The sequence below is a fragment of the Lampris incognitus genome, chromosome 14 (assembly GCF_029633865.1).
Source record: "Lampris incognitus isolate fLamInc1 chromosome 14, fLamInc1.hap2, whole genome shotgun sequence".
Lineage (NCBI taxonomy): Eukaryota > Metazoa > Chordata > Actinopteri > Lampriformes > Lampridae > Lampris > Lampris incognitus.
The window spans coordinates 29,672,329-29,690,224 of record NC_079224.1 but is presented as its reverse complement, the minus strand read 5'-3'; the positions used below and the strand labels follow the sequence as shown (position 1 = coordinate 29,690,224).

Here is a 17,896-nt window from a genome sequence, read left to right as displayed (position 1 = left end):
AGCCCTTTCTGGATCATGTTGCCTACTCCTGGTCTAGGGTTTTAAAGTGGTGGTCTCTGGGTCTGAGAGAATGTTTGTTTGGTCTCAGGCTTAAGAGAAGGCTGTCCATGTTTAAAGTACCCCTCCAAACACGTTTTAAAGTTCAGAAATACTCTGAGATGATTAATATATTGTTTAACATGGTTTTCCCACATAAAAGTAAACAAACAAAAAAAAACCTCCGGAAAGGGGCTGGAAGCATGTCTATTCTTTCTCCCTCATTGAGAAATTCAGGACTTATGAATATGCAAGTATCACAGGCCTCGTGCCCTGCCCACTACTGCTGCTCACTCTAGGTTGACCGGTGAAAGAGCAGTGCATCAAGATGGCTAGGCTAGCGTTAGAGCGAGCATTGGAGAGATTCAGCCATACATGTTTGAACCTCAGTCAGATCCAGAGACTGTTGCGCAACAAAATTGGTGACTTAGCAGATGTATCAGAATGGTAAGTGTAGATGGCATCTTTTATTTGTTTGTTGTTTGTTAGCTTGTAACAGACGGTGGTTGTGAAACATACAATGATATCTGCTAAGATGTTACAGTGTGTTCACATTATTACATTATTATATACCAGAGGTCTAATCAAAGTTTGCAGAAAGATAAATTCCATGTGGCTGAGGTTTTTATATGACATGTAATATCTGTTTATCCTGATAGCCAACTAAGTTTGCCTGAGAACTGGCTCATTCATTGGCAGTAGTCTAAAATTCAAAACCGCCAGGATGTCAGGGTGAGGTGACCCACATCAGAGGAGGGAACCTAGTCCTGAAAATACCTTCACAGGGTCCACACACCCCAAGCCCTGGATCTGGTTTCTATGAGTCAACCAAATAGCCAGTTTAATTATCACTGACAGAAAGTTCATTTAAGTACCCCTCCACTCAAAAGTGTGTTTTTCTTATGTTTGTGTCCCCTAGAATGTCTGGCCTTGACTATACTGACTTGTATCTCTTTGCAAAGTTTGTCACAAGAGCGGTGTTTTCACATTCCTCTACTGGATGAGGAGTTGTTCTTGCACTTAACTAAAATCTGAGATTCAAACGTAACCCAGGCAAGCTAGATTTGGCACATCACAAATCCGAAAGCGAATCGCTGTCTAATATACAAATGCAGGGTGGGCAAAGAAACCTGAAACCTCCTGTGCAGAGCAGACTTGACAGTACAGAGAGCGAGTTTGCGTTAGCATAGTGAAAGTGTTGACTGCAGACATGGTAGAGTGTGCAGTTTTGGGATGTAAACTGGACCCAGGAGCTTCCTTCCACTATCTACCAAAAAAATCCCCCTACACTACTGAAATGGTTGGAATTTATTTACAGCCATCGGGCTCACATGCCTACATGTTTAGCTTGCCCGGGTTACATTTGATTCTCAGTTTTTAGGTAAGTGCACAAACGGCTCCTCCAGTAGAGGAATGTGAAAACACTGCTCTTGTGACAAACGTTGCAAAGATACAAGTCAGTATAGTCAAGGCCAGATATTTTAGGGGACACAAACACAAGAAAAACACATTTTTGAGTGGAGGGGTACTTTAAATGGACTTCCTGTCAGTGATAGCTAGACTGGCTACTTGGTTGACTCATAGAAACCAGATCCAGGGCCTGGGGTGTGTGGACCCTGTGAAGGTATTTTCAGGACTAGGGGCAGCTCATCTCAAAGTGAAGCACTCCTGTTGTAAGATGGTGGGGAGACTGGAGCCTTTTAGTCTAACATGGGCTGTTAGAGATATACTGTGTTGTGCAAGATAAAAGGGTTTCTGACCGTCTTGCTGATGTAACGGATGTTGTGTTTGTTCGTTGTTATTTTGTGCATATTTTTTGATGGTTTATAGCAGTGTGAAATGTCATTAATGATTTATTTTTGACCTCTGAGTTCTGTTTGCACTCTGTGTCCCTTGCATTTGTTTAACAAAGAGCTTTTTTATAATTCAAACTCCCTCTCTCTCTCTTGCTACCCCATCCTCATCTTTCTCTGTACTTCCCTACAGTTGCCACACCCCCATTCTTGTCTAGTCTTCTTGCTTCTTCCTCTCACCCCTCCCCCACCCTTCCTTTGCTCTCTTGCTTCATCCCTTTTTGTCCGCTCTCCAGCTCTGTCACTATCCTCCTCTTTAATTTCTCTCTTCCTTTCCCTTGCTCCTCCTCTTTTGCTACCTTCCTCTCTCTCGTTTGACTCTCTGCCTTCCCTCTGTCACGCTGGCTCCTTTCCCTTACCCCCTTTCTCTCATTCTCTTTCTAGCATACTCTTCTCTCTCTCTCGCTACTTTATATCTCTCGCTCTCTCACTTTCTGACACTCCGTCTTGCTTTCTCTGTGCATCCTTCCCTTCCTCCTCCTTTCTGTCTGTCTGTCTATCTCTCCCCTCCTCTCATAATCTGCTGGACTGCAACTTCCAGTCAGGTTGTTATGTAACAGTCAGGTGATGTGTTGGCCTGTTGGAGAAACTTAAAGGCCTAATATCCAGTTGGACAGACAGACAGATGGAGGCAAAGCAGCCGAACGCAGTCCCTCTTTCCATCTGAGGGACCTGCTAACTAGAAATGTCCCGTTGAAAATCTACCTTTCTAAATCAGAGAAGGTGGAGTCAGTTCATCTGGATACAACATGGACATAGACTGAAGAGGTCACTTAGATGAGTGATGAAACGTATCTGTCAATAAACGTTGGGAACTGATTCAACCCTCTTTGATTTTCTTACCTGGATTATTGAGCATGCATAAAGACACTACCTTTCTAAGCTTCTATTGTAATTATCCGTTTATCTCTGTTTTCTATCAGTCCTGCTGGGCCTCTGACCTTTGCCCTTCCTGTGTGATGATAGTTTTGATATTGATGGTGAATTAGAGGCTTATTCCACTGTTGTTCTCATTGTTAATTGCTCTGATTCGGAGTGTCGGCTGAAATGCTGTTACATATGAATGGAAGTGCATGTCCTTTTGCATACTGATGTGAATTGACTGGTCTTCTCTTCGCTGAGGCGAGCGCTTGCATCTGTTCCTGCTGGTGGTGCCAGAGGAGGTAGATGTTAATAAGAGTTGATTTTGTTTTCTGCATCAAACTCACAGTCCCCTCCCGGCCTCTCTGCCACAGTCCTCCAGTCTTTCGCTTGATTAAGTAGGATCAGACCCAGTGGTGCCGCTGTTGGGCAAAATAAATTTGTGTATTAATGATGCTGTGGTCAGTCCTGTGTAGCTCAACGGGTGGAGAGTCGCACTAAGACTGCCAGAGTTCCGGGTGCAATTTCTTGTGCAGCACAGAAGGCAGAGAGCACTGATTACCACATGACACCACACAGCTGTTTTAATTTACCAACGAAGAAAAACAGTGGAGAACTCGTGCAAACCATTTACATTCAATAAACAGTTTTGAAAAGTTTGTTTGGCGGTTTGAAGGTTTTCCTATTGTTCCCCAGTCTTCCTCCCTTACAAGTTAATTAAACTTTTTGCAGGGCAATAGCCGAGATCATCTTTAACTGTGCAGTATTCATTAAAATAAATATGACAAGGTGATTCACAGCAGAGTGAAAGTAAAATGAACAAAAAAAAGACAAAACAAACTACAAAAAAAATCACAGATAAGATGTCAGATCATATCAGAATAGACTAATTTTATACACTGTCTGCTTGTTCATCATAAAACTGACACATCTTACGATGTAAATATGTGTATGACCATATAACTGTAACCTAACACACCACACTGGAGCAAGCACAGTTCAGCCCCAAGCACTGTGCTGCATTTGCATCACACCAAGCAGGCATACAAACACCGTCTGCTGTGGGTGTGTAGTAATTCCCTCCAGAGGTCTGTTCCTCCATTTTAAACCCAAATAAAGGATCTTAATTGGTGATTCAGGGGCGCCCCGATGGCTCAGCTGGTACAGTGCATACCGCATAGGCTCAGCGACATCCCGGAGTCGTATCCCCACTTCCTGCCCATCCACACTGTCCTGTCAATAAAGGCGATGAAATGATTCGAAGTTGTTTAAAAAAAATCTTTGTTCAGCCACATTTTGTTTTGTGTTTGTGTCAAAGGTAGTTTTATAACCCTGACTGTCACTTTTGTTGAATTGTTTTTTCTCTCTCTCTCTTCCCCCTCTTCCCCTCTCTCTCTCTTTATCTCCTCCGTGTAGGTGTTGATATTTGCTAAAGATGAGTGGTGGAGGGGAGAACACCCCGGAGCCTCCCAGGGCGGGGGAGTCTCTGAAGAGGAAAGACTGTCAGCAGGACCTCCTGGGCCCCAGGTGAGGAAACACGACCTCAAACTGTCCTCACTGGAACTTCAATTTCCTCAGCGAAGAGACGGCCACAAAGCATCGTCATTGTCACCTCCATACAACCGTCACGCAATGTCACCATAAAGTCACTACAGGAAGCAAATTCACAGCCTCGACACAGCCGTGCTATGGTCTAAAAACAAGTTCAGCCTCGACACAGCCTTAAGACATACGTAGTGGATACACTGCCTCAATATATCCTCCTTATTATTAAAATTAGGAAAAAACAATAGTCAGGCAGGCATGGACGAACTGGTTTTTAATCAACATAATAAACCAGTTTGTTCATTTCTTGGTTAAAAACTGCAATCGAAAATGAACCAAGGGAAAAGAGAAGATAAGCAAATAAGCATTCATCTTGGTAATCAGAAAATTCAGTGAAATGTCGATACCATTACATTCCCTAATAGTACAAAGGTGAGCTTTTGTTATTAAATTATTCTGTCATTGCGGTCATCGACAAAAGGTTTCTGAGTTTTCATCAAGGACATTAACAAAATTATCAATAGAGCCTTACCTGATTCAGTTGCATAACTGCAAACAGTTACATGGTAGTCTCTCATTTCAAAACACAATCTCCATCTGTCGATCTGTCTGTCTGTAACATTTTTTCCGTGCCTGTCAATCTCTTTCATTCCTCTGTCCATCTTTCCCTCTTTTATGACGTCCCATCGTTTCACCTTCCTCTCCTTGCCTACCTCGCTACACCCCTCCCCTCAGCCCTAAGAGAAGCGCGGAGAGGAGGGAGCAGGAGAACAAGTACATAGAGGAGCTAGCGGAGCTCATCTTCGCCAACCTTAATGACATAGACGACCTCAACGTCAAGCCAGACAAATGTGCCATCCTCAAGGAGACAGTCCGGCAGATCCGACAGATCAAGGAACAGGGTGAGCAGAGGCTTTATGACCAGTTTGGGTGGCCATTTTGTTTTTGATGTTTGTGTGTTTGTCAGTGTGTGGGTGCGCGTGTGTGTGTGTTCAGTTGTTTTTTGAATATGAGGTTGCTCAAAAATAAAAATGTCCGCTATTTTAGAAAAGTAAAGTCAATTTTATTTGTATAGCCCATTATCACAGATTAAAAATTTGCCTCAGTGGGCTGTAAAGCATTGCTTATGATTTCAAAGTGATGAAGGGCAAAAGATTAAAACAAAATATGGAAGGTTTTAAGGATAGATGGTAACTTAATTCCTTGTTAGAATGACAAGACTCTAGGGGTGTCCAGCTGGCGTAGTGCTCTATTCCATTGCCTACCAAAGCGGGGATTGCCAGTTCGAATCCCCATGTTACCTCCGGGTTGGTCAGACGTCTCTACAAACACAATTGGCTGTGTCTCCGGGTGGGAAGCTGGATGTGAGCATGTGTCCTGGTCGCTGCACTATCACCTCCTCTGGTCACCATGTGGTCGTCTGCAGCCCTCCCCGGCTCAGCAGAGGGGGTGGAGCAGTGACCAGGACAGCTTGGAGAGCGGGGTGATTGACCAGGTATAATTGGGGAGAAAAAGGGGGGGAAATCAAAAAAAGAAAGAAAGAATGACAACACTCTTACAGACTTGGATCCTTTAGAGCAGTGGTTCTCAACCTTTTTGGGGTCCTGGACCCCCTGCGTATTTTTGATCTACCCTGAGGACCCCTCCACCTGATCTTGGGGGAGGGGGGTTGCAATTTGATAGAAACAGTAGAAACTGCATTTTAAATTGCATTATAGCATTTATTCACTCTTTGGGGCAAAAATAAGAGCTTTCAGTTGTAACTTAGATATAGTTGACAAAACAGAATTCTTATGCAGTAACTTTCAGATATATGTAACAAAACAGAATATGTATTCAGTAACTTTCAGATATATGTAACAACAGAATTTTTATGCAGTAACTTTTAACAATGCAAACGGGAGCGAGATCTCTTATTAAAATACAATAAATTACACTTGTGAAACAGATGTAATTAGAGAAAAAAGTCCTGTTACCCTTTATAGTTTAGGTAGATAAAGGTCTCAGTCACATTTGAGTAAAATAATCCTATTTCTATAAATGTCATAGGATCTTTTTTTTTTAAAGATATTTTATTTTCATGGACCCCTTGCAATTACACCACGGACCACTAGGGGTCCGCGGACCCCCGGTTGAGAAACACTGCTTTAGAGATATTGATTTTAAAGAGTTTTAGCTATGGCAGAAATCAGTCTCAATTAATGTTGCCTGTGAAGAGTTTGTTTCTAATAATTTGGTTCAGGTTCTGAAATGCATCTGATTTATTTGGGGGAAAACATTGCTTTAGGTGCTGTGTTCATATTCAAGGTCAGAAAGCTACACTTGTTGAACTAGAAGCTCCAGTTTGAATGTGCTTTGAAGAAAATTATTAAATAGTGGCAACAAATTATTGGAGTTTGTTTTTATCCTGTGTGTCATTCAAATGGATGGGATTTAAATGCATCAGGGCTATTCAAGGTCAAGCTGTCACAAACGTGTAGTTTTAGCTGAATTACATCCACTCGTGTCTTTCTGAAGAACTTGCCGTTTGTACCAGGTCTGGTGCTGCAACGCAAAGTTGTGTGTGTGTGTGCGTGCGTTTATGCTTGCACATGGATGTGCATACATTTCTTTTAAACTGGGACTCTAGCCCTGAGATGGAGGCTCTACAACAACTCCTTCAACAAGCCAAAAGGGAGGACATGGCATCACCACCTAGTCTAAGAGATGTCCAGGGTGCCATCAGGAAGATGAAAATCAACAAGGCTGCTGGTCTTGATGGAATACCGGCAGAAGTATGAAGGGCAGATGGACCTACACTCCTCAGACATATTCATGCCCTGCTACTTAAAAAATGAGAAAAAGAGGAAATCCCTGTGCAATTTAGGGACGCACTCATTGTCTGTATCTTTATGAAAGGGGACAAAGCTGTTTGCGGAAACTACCCTGGCATTTCCCTGCTTTCCGCCACAGGGAATGATCTGGCTAGGGTCTTGGCGAACAGACTCCTCCCAATATCAGAGAAAATTCTGCCAGAATCCCGGAGTGGTTTTTGTCCAAACAGAAGCACCATGGACATGATTTGCTCGCCAGGTCCAAGAAAAAGCCTAGGAAAAGAATCAACCATTGTACATGGCCTTTATGGACTTAACCAAAGCCTTTGACTCCGTAAACCACCAAAGCCTCTGGCTAGTTTTGTCAAAAATAGGCAGCCCTGACAAATACCAGAGTACTATGACTACTACATGATGCTATGTCAGCTAGAGTACTCAGCAATTATGAAGATGAGACAGAGTCCTTCAAGGTCCATACAGGAGTTAAACAAGGCCGTGTCATTGCCCAAAACCAGTCCTCTCTCTTCATCGCCACCATTCTCCACCTCACAGGTCCCAATCTGCCTCAGGGAGTCAAGATCATGTACAGGACTGATGGGAATCTTGTGAACATTAACAAATTCAGGGCTAAAAGTAAAACCACCACCACATCCGTCATAGAGCTGCAGTACACCGACGACAACGCCTTAGTGTGTCCCTTGTAGAAGAGGAACTACAGAACATACTGGATGCCTTTGCAAAGGCATACAAACAGCTTGGCCTGGCCCTTAACATAAAAAAGATCCATATCTTCTACCAACCCCCACCCAATACAACTATGCCTACTCTGCCCCTCCATCTCTGTAGACAACACCAGACTCGAAAACATGGAACAGTTCCCATATTTTGGCGGCCTTCTCTTCTCCAAAGCCAACATTGACATTGAAATACACCATCGTCTCAGTTGTGCCAGCCAGGCCTCTCAAGATTGAGTAAAAGGGTTTTTGAAAATCACAACATTCGGTCCAGAACAAAAATTCTGGTATACAAAGCAGTATTGCTGCCCACCTTACTGTATGGATCAGAAACATGGACCACATAGAGCGAGCACCTGAAGGCACTCGAGGCATACCAACAGTGATGCGTCAGGAAGATCCTTAAGATCAGCTGGGAGGATGAGCACATCAACTTCAGCATCCTCGAGGAGGCTAAACATTGCATGTTCTCCCCATGTCTGTGTGGGTTTTCTCCGGGTGCTCCGGTTTCCTCCCACCATCAAAAAGACATGCATATTAGGGTTAATATTCCAGTCTGTGCCTCTGAGCAAGGCAATGGAAAGAAGAACTGGAGTTGGTCCCCGGGCGCTGCAGGTGTCCACTGCTCCTAATACAACAGGATGGGTTAAATGCAAAGAAAAAATTCATTGGAAGAATAAAATGACAAAATAAAGTGGCTTTCTTTTCTTCTTCTACTATCGCCACCATCACACAACATCAGCTGAGATGGACTGGCCATGTCCTCTGCATGTCTGACTCTCACCTCCCAAAACGAGTCCTTCACTCTCAGCTCGTGACAGGACGCCATGCCCCAGGAGGACAGAAGAAGTGCTATAAATATAACATCAAGGCCCACATCAAAAGGTTTGGCATCAACCTTAACACCTGGGAACAAGCAGCGAAAAACAGGGAGGCCTGGAGACTGGCTGTCCATGAGGGTGCTGTGTGCTGCAACCATGACCTCCACCGTGTTGCTGAAAACAAGCGCAGACTCAGAAAGGAACAAGTTACCAGAAAGGCCCAAACCACATCCTCAGCCACTCCTTCACACCCTTGCCCAATTTGCCCTAAAATATGCAGCTCCAGGATCAGCCTCAATGCCTACCTGAAGACCCATAAGGAATACAGTCATACTTGACCCCGAGCAACTACCGATTGTGTGTGTGTGTGTGTGTGTGTGTGTGTGTGTGTGTGTGTGTGTGTGTGCGCGCGCGCGCGCGCGCGCATGTGTGTGTGTTCATGCCTGTGTGCGTACATTTCTTTTGTGTGCCGCAGATCGAGAGCTGCATTGGTCAGTTACCATTACCTAGCATCCAACAGAGCAACAATGAGGGAGGAGAAAGATGAGTGGTTGGATGACTGGGAGGATGCTAGTTTGAACCCCTTGGAATGGATGGTAGACTCTACTCGGGGAGAGGGAATGAGGCACACTTTGCTCCATTAATGGCGTTCACTGAGGGAAACGGTTATCCACCGTGGTTATACTGGACAGCTCCCAGTAACCATCAGCGAGAGCCAACTGTGAGGCGAGGCTTTGCTGAATAAGAGTGTGGTGCTCGGACAACTTTTCCTGGATTAATAAACGTTTTAAAATATGAATGACTATATCTGAAAGGTCACTAGTTTTATCCCCTGGGCAAGGCATGGAAATCTTACCTGCTCTGTCAGGGGGAGTGTCTTTAAAAATCAATGAAAGGACGTCCTTAAAGGTGCAAAGTGTACTTTGCGAATAACAAGTACAAATCAAAATAGACACGGGGCTTGGCGCCTCCTCAGAAGGGCCTTCAAACAAAACAAACATAGCTGGCCCGACTCATATGTTTTTTGAATGCAGGATATGGGGGGGGGTGATCTGTTATTTACTTAGCTTCAATCTTTACCACTCAGCAAACCCTACTGAAATGTATGTAGTCGTATACTTCAGAGAGCCATCAATATTTCGCACTGGACCATTAAAAATGCATGTGTGACTTCCTCAGACAGGGCAGTGGTTTTCTCGTTTGCAGTGCATATGAACCTTCTAGAAAGACTGTTGTGATGATGCTGATGGTTGTAATGTACGTGGGGAGTGATCGGGCTGCTGCAGTGTCACAGCGAGGGTTATGTAACGTTCAGCAATATGATGTAAGTACGCACAGGAAAGAAGGCAGAATAATTGCTCAATATCTCTCTCTCTCTCCCTCTCTCTCGCCCCCTCTTAACTACCCCTTCTCCCTCCACTCTCACACATTTCTCTCTCTCTCTTGCCCCCCGCTACTCAGTACTCCTTATTTCTTTGAAAGTAATTTGATTTGAGCTTTCCCTTGTCTTGTTATTTAGTCCCCCAGAGATGACTGCCCTACACAACAAGGCCAGTTTGAAGCAGTGTGTACTGTAGGTTGTGAGTTTTGTAGAATGTCAAATGTAACAAGATGCACTGGGTCAGAGATGACAGGTGGTAACGTGAGCCATGCAGAGCACAGCTCTCGTCACTGTGACACAATGCACTGGACAGAGATGCCACGTGTGTCAGCATTTTTAAAAAAAATGTAACGGGGGATAATTGTGTGTGTGTGTGTGTGTGTGTGTGTGTGTGTGTGTGTGTGTGTGTGTGTGTGTGTGTGTGTGTGTGCGTGTGTGTGTGTGTGCGTGTGTACATGAGGTCCAGCCCTGGACCCAGGGGAGAGGAATTTGAGTAATTTGACCTCACGGAGTCGTCAGATGTTTGACTCAGTGGTGAGACACAGCCAGGAAGGGACAGATGATCAGGGAGGACGAGACAAACACACACTGCCTCTGCAGGTGCTAATCAATTCTCAGCAAGTCTGGAGACTAGTGGAAAACCAGACCGGGCTGTAGGGATGTGTGTGTGTGAACAAAATAAACCACTTGTAAATGCAGTTTTAACAGGTCTGGTGTTTCATTCATGTCTGTCAGTAAAATCGTAGCAAGGGCTGCATGTGTGTGTGTGTTTATTGAAGAGGGGTAGATGTGAGATATTGTCATGTGACTCCCCGTGGAGCGGCAAAAAGCAAAATAGGAACTTAAAAATTGCAATTGTATTTAAATGTAATCGTAATAATTTATTCCCACTGTTGCTATTATGGCGGGAGGCCAAGAGTAAGATGGCGTGAGAACTTGGACACCATGCTATCATGTGGTGGGTCTAAACACTGTAATTGTGTCCCCAGTTGTAATCTGTACACATATTGTGGGTGCTGTGGTTTGAAACCGGTATCATCACCGCCACATGCTGAGCTCATCCCGATACCTCCGTTTTTTTTCTGAGTGAGGAGGTGTGTGAGAAAATGCTGACTCACACCAACAACACTTCAACACTTTTTTTGTGCTTTTTTCCTCCCCTCCACAAAACACACACCTTCTGTGTAAAAAAAACAAAGCAAAAAAAAGCAAAACAAACACATTTTCCCCAAGTGGTGCCAGCTTTCCAGTGAAATTCTCATTAAAAGTCGCGAGGCGTCAGCACAACATTGTCGGGTGTTGTTGTGCTGACATTGACTCCAGAAAGTGTCTGAAGTCTCTTTTTCATAGATGGGAGTTTGTGTCTGTTTCCTTTTTTCCACAAAACAATTTTTTTTATTTATTTGTTTGCTTGTTTGTTTTTACACTTCTCCGCCTTCCTCTGCGTCATTAACAGGATAAATATCACAAGTAGTCGTATACAAGCAGTAATAATGGCAAGGCACATTTATTAGTAGAGCACATTTCCCACGCTGAGGCAATTCACAAAGTGCTTTACATAAGGCATAAAAAAGACATTTAATAAGAAATTATACAGAATAGGATGAAAAGACATTTAAAAATATAAATATAAGAATGTAATAAGATGGGGGGCGTCCGGGTGGCATCATGGTCTATTTTGTTGCCTACCAACACAGGGATCGTCAGTTCGAATCTCCCGTGTTACCTCCGGCTTGGTTGGGCATCCCTAGAGACACAATTGGCCGTCTCTGCGGGTGGGAAACCAGATGTGGGTATGTGTCCTGGTCACTGCACTAGCACCTCCTCTGGTCGGTCGGGGTGCCTGTTCAGGGGGAAGGGGGAACTGGGGGGAATAGCGTGATCCTCTTACGCGCTACGTCCCCCTGGTGAAGCTCCTCCCTGTCAGGTAAAAAGAAGTGGCTGGCGACTCCACATGTATTGGAGGAGGCATGTGGTAGTCTGCCGTCCTCCCCGGATCGGCAGAGAGGGTGGAGCAGAGATCAGGATGGCTCGGAAGAGTGGGAATAATTGGCTGGGTAAAATTGGGGAGAAAGGGGGGGGGGGTCCAAAAAAAATGTCATAAGATAAAAATAAATTTTGTAACAGAAATTAAAGGATAAAAATGTAGAGGAATAAAATAGCCAGAACTGGGTAAATAATAAAAGGCTAACCAGATGGCGCAGACCCTCCCAATAAAAGTGAAGTTCACACCACAGGTGCAGCTATTTGGGTGGTAGCAGTAAAAGCAATAAGCCATCGTAATAAAAGTTGTAATTGTAAAAGCCATAGTTGTCAGTGTTTTAAATGTTGGCACTAATGACAATTAAGTTTATTGGCAAAAAGTTTGCCACACGAAGTGGTTTATAGATGATTAATATGATGACAAAACAATAACAGAAACAGTAAAATGACCAGAAACCTACTAGAAGGCTAAAGCTAGCAAAACACATTCTTTCAACAATTTAGTTTCCATCCATCCATCCATTATCCAAACCGCTTATCCTGCTCTCAGGGTCGCGGGGATGCTGGAGCCTATCCCAGCAGTCATTGGGCAGCAGGCGGGGAGACACCCTGGACAGGCCACCAGGCCATCACAGACAATTTAATTTAATTTTACAAAAATGTTTTTGACAATTTTATTCTGTGCTCGTAACAAATGACTATTAAAAGCTAATCGTGTCATCCTGCAGAGAAAGCTCCAGCGACCAACGCGGAGGAGGTTCAGAAGGCCGACGTCTCGTCCACAGGACACGGTGTCATCGATAAAGACGCCCTCGGGCCCATGATGCTGGAGGTAGGTCTGAAGACGGCTAATCTCAGTTATGTTACCGTTAGCATTGTAGCATTGTTGTGTTAGCATTTTAGCTGCCGTTAACATTGTAGCATTGTTGTGTTAACATTGCTGGAGGGTGACTAAACACAGTAACGGAACAACTGTCCTTGGAAGTTTTTAAAGCCCAAAGGTTATGACCAAGGATTCAAACTGAGAGTTGCAATGAAGCTGCAATTCTGAGGATTAACCATGCAAACGTATATGCCCTTGTGGTGCTCTCTGTTGCTGGTATATTCAACACAATAGCTTAATCCACAAGTGTTAAAATGATGAACCATTTTGTAGTTACTGATTTTCATGATTAGTGTCAGGTCGTTGTATGTCTCAACCATAGCAGGGCAAATGCAGAAGAAGGCTTGGGACGAATATGAGGGAGAACTCAAGTTGTTGTGGCTAACCAGCAGATACGGCAGAACAAGGTCATAAAAGACCTTAAACAGATACCACAACATCACTAGCTAAAATTTAAGTTTCAACACTTGTTTTTTTTGCTAAGCAGCAGGGAATGTTTTGACACAACGGCGCCAATGATTCTGTCGTTTTGGATTTGACCTCTGAGATTAGGAGCAGCCCAACACCAATGCAATTGCCAGTCATCACCATAGGTGTCAGTAAATTAATAAAAAACGATGATTTCCAGGATTTTAGCTTTAAGTGAAATATAATGGTTATATTTTTTGAAATAATACATAATGAACTTGAATTGACTTGATTTAGAACTGATTTGCAGTGTTATGACAAGTATTCATAATCAGTGTACCAACTAAACATTGTCATGTGCAAGGTACATTTTTGAAATATGACTCAAAAGGGACTATAGGAATTAAAAATCCAATCCCGGAGTAAAAGACGTCTACTAAACTTTAGCATTAGGTTTTGGTTTTAAATTTAGGGGTTGTTTTCGCTTTGAGCGCTTGTTTACCAGAACATAAGTGTCTTCATTAGGGAGTTTGTTATTCCCCTATCCTGAGGCTGTGGATAAAAAAAAAATACTGTTTTTGAAGTTGTTCCAACAAAGACCAGGGCAGTGTTGGAGTTTGGGCCAGACAGAGCAAACCCGGTTAAACAAAGTTGTAGTTGAATAAGATAGTGGTTTAAAATTATCCAGTAGCCTATAATTTTAAAAACACACCATCACCTTAAGCCAACGAAGCTGAGCTGGGGCTGACTCTCATGTTAATGTATTACCTCTGATTGGTGGAGCTGAGTACAGACTGGTTTTATATGTCTTCTGATTTATGGAGCTGAGTACAGACTAGTTTTATGTGTCATCTGATTGGTGGAGCTGAATACAGACTGGTTTTTTATGTCTTCTGCTTGGTGGAGCTGAGTACAGACTGGTTTTATATGACTTCTGTTTGGTTGAGGTGATTACATGCTACCCTCAAGTTGTCAGTTATGTAGCAGTGATGGTCCTCAGTTAAACAGCTGCAACAGTGAATAAAGTAATGAACATTTGGTCTCAAAGATAATCCTATCTATTTAATTAGCATATCAATGTCCAAGAGCAGAACATTTCAGCAGATTTGTTGGATTTCAGTATCACCCATTGGTGATAGAGAGGCTGTCCTGGTGATTACAGTTCGTGGCTTTAAATGGCAACTGACCCTACAGTAACAGAGATAAGAACTTTTCTATCTAGTGTCCATGCCATTATCAACTGTTTGTCTCACACACACTCGCACACAAAACACACACACACACACACACACACACACACACACACACACACACACACACACACACACACACACACACACACACACACACACACACACTGCATTCTATCTGTAGACCTCACCTCACCAGCCTCAGCTTTAGTTGAGATGTTTGCTTGGAGCCTGATTAGTAAATAAACAGTTAACGGTGTCAGGGTAGCGTGGCGGTCTATTCCATTGCCGGTTCGAATCCAATCCCCGTGTTACCTCCAGCTTGGTCTGGTGTCCCTACAAACACAATTCGACATGGCTGCGGGTGGGAAGCCGGATGTGGGTATGTGTCCTGGCCACTGCGCTAGCGCCTCCTCTGGTCAGTTGGGTTGCCTGTTCGGTGGGAAGGGAGAACTGGGGAATACCGTGATCCTCCCACGCGCTACGTCTCCCTGGCAAAACTCCTCACTGTCAAGTGAAAAGAAGCGGCTGACGACGCCACATGTATTGGAGGAGACGTGATAGTCTGCAGCCCTCCCCAGATCAGCAGAGGGGGTGGAGCAGCGACCAGGACTAGTCGAAAGAGTGGGGTAATTAGCCGGATACAAGTGGGGAGAAAAACGGGGGGGCTCCCCTAAATAAATATACAGAGTGGATAGACAGAGAGATAGCAGATTCTACTTTGAAGTCAATTTCAGATGGTTTACGGTTCTATTCCCCATGTAGCGCAACAGGTAGTGCAAGGCATTTACCAGGGTTATTTGTTCAATTTCCTTTGTAGTTCAGTTTGTAAAGAAAGGCATTTACGCTGCCAGAGTTGGAGAGTCCCTTCCCATGGGGAACTCCTGCACTAAAATGTAAGTAGCTTTGTGCCAAAAGGCCAACATAGACCGCAATAAGGAAGAAAGTGCTAAACAAGATGTCCAGACAAGCCCATCTGTGAAAAGGAAAAGTATTTGAAGAAGTGATTGAAGGAATAAATGAGCCAGTTTGTTGTGTGTGTGTGTGTGTGTGTGTGTGTGTGTGTGTGTGTGTGTGTGTGTGTGTGTGTGTACACATCACTCATTCGCTATGCCTAGCTGGCTCTTTAGATGTGCAGTGTATTGTCCTTGGAGCATATAATGTTGTATTCTGAAGTTGGTTAAATACTCTATGCAGACAAAATTAAAGGGTTTGCAGAAAGGTCGGCAGGAACAAGGAAAACTTGCTGTTGGAGCGCTAAAAGGAAATGGTTAAGCCAATAGAAATTGAAATACGTACGCACACACGCACACACAATGACATAGATTACTGCAATACTTAGCAGTAGCAGAGTGTCTATAGACAGATAGATACTGTATTGTCCTACAAGAGGATGTTTGTTTTCGCCTTTTGTACAGAGCCTCACATACAGTAAATACATGTGCAAACACTATACACACACCACACGACATATATAGAGAACAGGGAGACAACAATACATTAACACGAGTTTGGAGGTTCAGTGGGTTTAGAAAGTCAATGGCAGAAGGAACAAAACAATGTTAACTGCAGATCTGTCTCCAGGTGAGGTACACCCAGCATGGTGTGTTGATTGTGAGGTCCTAACATATTTTGAGCTTGCACCCAGCCTGTACCTGAGCAATTGCACAAGAAAACTCTTTCATCAAGTCCAGTCAGGTCCATTTGGGTCTAATCGGGTTAAGACATCAAGTTAAGAATCTAATATATGTCTTTTCTCTTTACGCCCCCTCTCCTCTTCTTCCCAGGCCCTGGACGGCTTCTTCTTTGTGGTCAACATGGAGGGTAACATGGTGTTTGTTTCTGAGAATGTCAGCCAGTACTTGCACTACCAGCAGGAGGAGCTGATGAACACCAGTGTGTACAGCGTGCTGCATGTGGGCGACCATGCCCAATTCATCAAGAACTTACTGCCCAAGAGCTTGGGTGGGTTGCTGGACCGCCACACCTACACCCCCTCATTGTCATCCAGTCTCCATGAGAGTGTCTGTTGAAGACTGGAAATGTAAACCGTGTCCTCTGTGTCCTCTGGTTTGTGCTCTTTCTCTCTCTCTCTCTCTCTCTCTCTCTCTCTCTCTCTCTCTCTCTCTCTCTCTCTCTCTCTCTCTCTCTCTCTCTCTCCATCTACCAGTGAACCGGCGGGGCAATGAGTCAGCCAATAGAAATAGCCACACCTTCAACTGTCGAATGCTGGTCAACCCCCACCCTGAAGGAGATGCCCTGCCAGCCTCTGACCAAAAGGACACGCCGCGGCAGAAGTACGAGACCATGCAGTGCTTTGCTGTCTCTGAGCCCAAATCTATCAAGGAGGAAGGAGAAGGTAGAGTGAATTCTTCATGTCTCTCTCCCCCCGTTTCTCCTTTCCTCATTTTCTACCTTTCTCAGTCAATCTCTTGATCCATCGACTTACCTGTCTTTCTGTCTAGCTGTGTCCATCAGTCTATCTATCTGCCTGTCCATTTTCTCACTTCTCCTATGGCCTGTCCTCCTTTCATTGCCCTTTCCTCCTCCTCTCTCTTCTCTCCTACTGAGAGCGATTAATTAGTATGTGACACTTCCTCACCCCCTCGTCTTTATGCACACACAAACAGTCACACACACACACACACACACACACACACACACACACACACACACACACACACACAATCACACACGCTGATAAATAGACATAAACACGCACACACTAGGATGTCTTCTGAAGCTTGACAGGGAAATCTGTGTAGCGGTCTAATTTTAGGCCTCCTCTGTCCATATATGTCCATGACAGTAGACCGGGTGGGGCTGGTAAAGAGGCTGAAAGCCGGCCTGTTGTTAGGATTAGGGACCTGCTGTGGATGTTCAGGCCAGGTTATCTGCGAGGGTGATAGGGGGATCATTTACATTAACAAGTAAATATTCTTTTGACCCTTTTGCTTTTTTAAATCTGTCTCATTGCGCGCTCTCTCTGTCTTGCTCTCTGTCTCTCTCTCTCTCACCATTAGCTCGTGCTGATGGTGAATTTTTTTCTGTTTTCTCAGCATTTTCTAAATGCCCAGTGGTCTTGGGAGATTGGGGCAAGAACTGTGTGTGTGTGTGTGTGTGTGTGTGTGTGTGTGTGTGTGTGTGTGTGTGTGTGTGAGAGCATGAGGGACAATGGCTGACAGACAAGGCTAGCGATTGGAGAGAAAGACAGGTGACTAAGACGTACAAACACGGCAAAGTTTGCGCAGACAGAAAGGTTGGTGTTTACACTGACGGGCAGGGGGCTGAAACAGACAGACTGGGCTGCAGCAGATAGACAGGTTTTTGAAACGGACAGACAGGTTGTTGTTGTTTTTCTTTGGGACACACACGTTGGTGTTTGAAC

General features: G+C 44.1%; 1 protein-coding gene across 1 annotated transcript in view; it reads left to right on the top strand.

Moving 5' to 3' along the window:
• The first annotated feature begins 4,183 nt into the window (after nucleotides 1–4,183).
• Nucleotides 4,184–17,896, top strand: part of LOC130123737 (nuclear receptor coactivator 2-like) — a 41,708-nt gene continuing 27,995 nt past the window's right edge. The window contains exons 1-5 of the mRNA XM_056293018.1: nucleotides 4,184–4,277; nucleotides 5,031–5,197; nucleotides 12,756–12,859; nucleotides 16,296–16,473; nucleotides 16,679–16,867. Coding sequence (XP_056148993.1) covers nucleotides 4,186–4,277; nucleotides 5,031–5,197; nucleotides 12,756–12,859; nucleotides 16,296–16,473; nucleotides 16,679–16,867 — 730 coding nt within the window. The 5' untranslated portion in view covers nucleotides 4,184–4,185. The remainder of the gene's footprint in view (nucleotides 4,278–5,030; nucleotides 5,198–12,755; nucleotides 12,860–16,295; nucleotides 16,474–16,678; nucleotides 16,868–17,896) is intronic.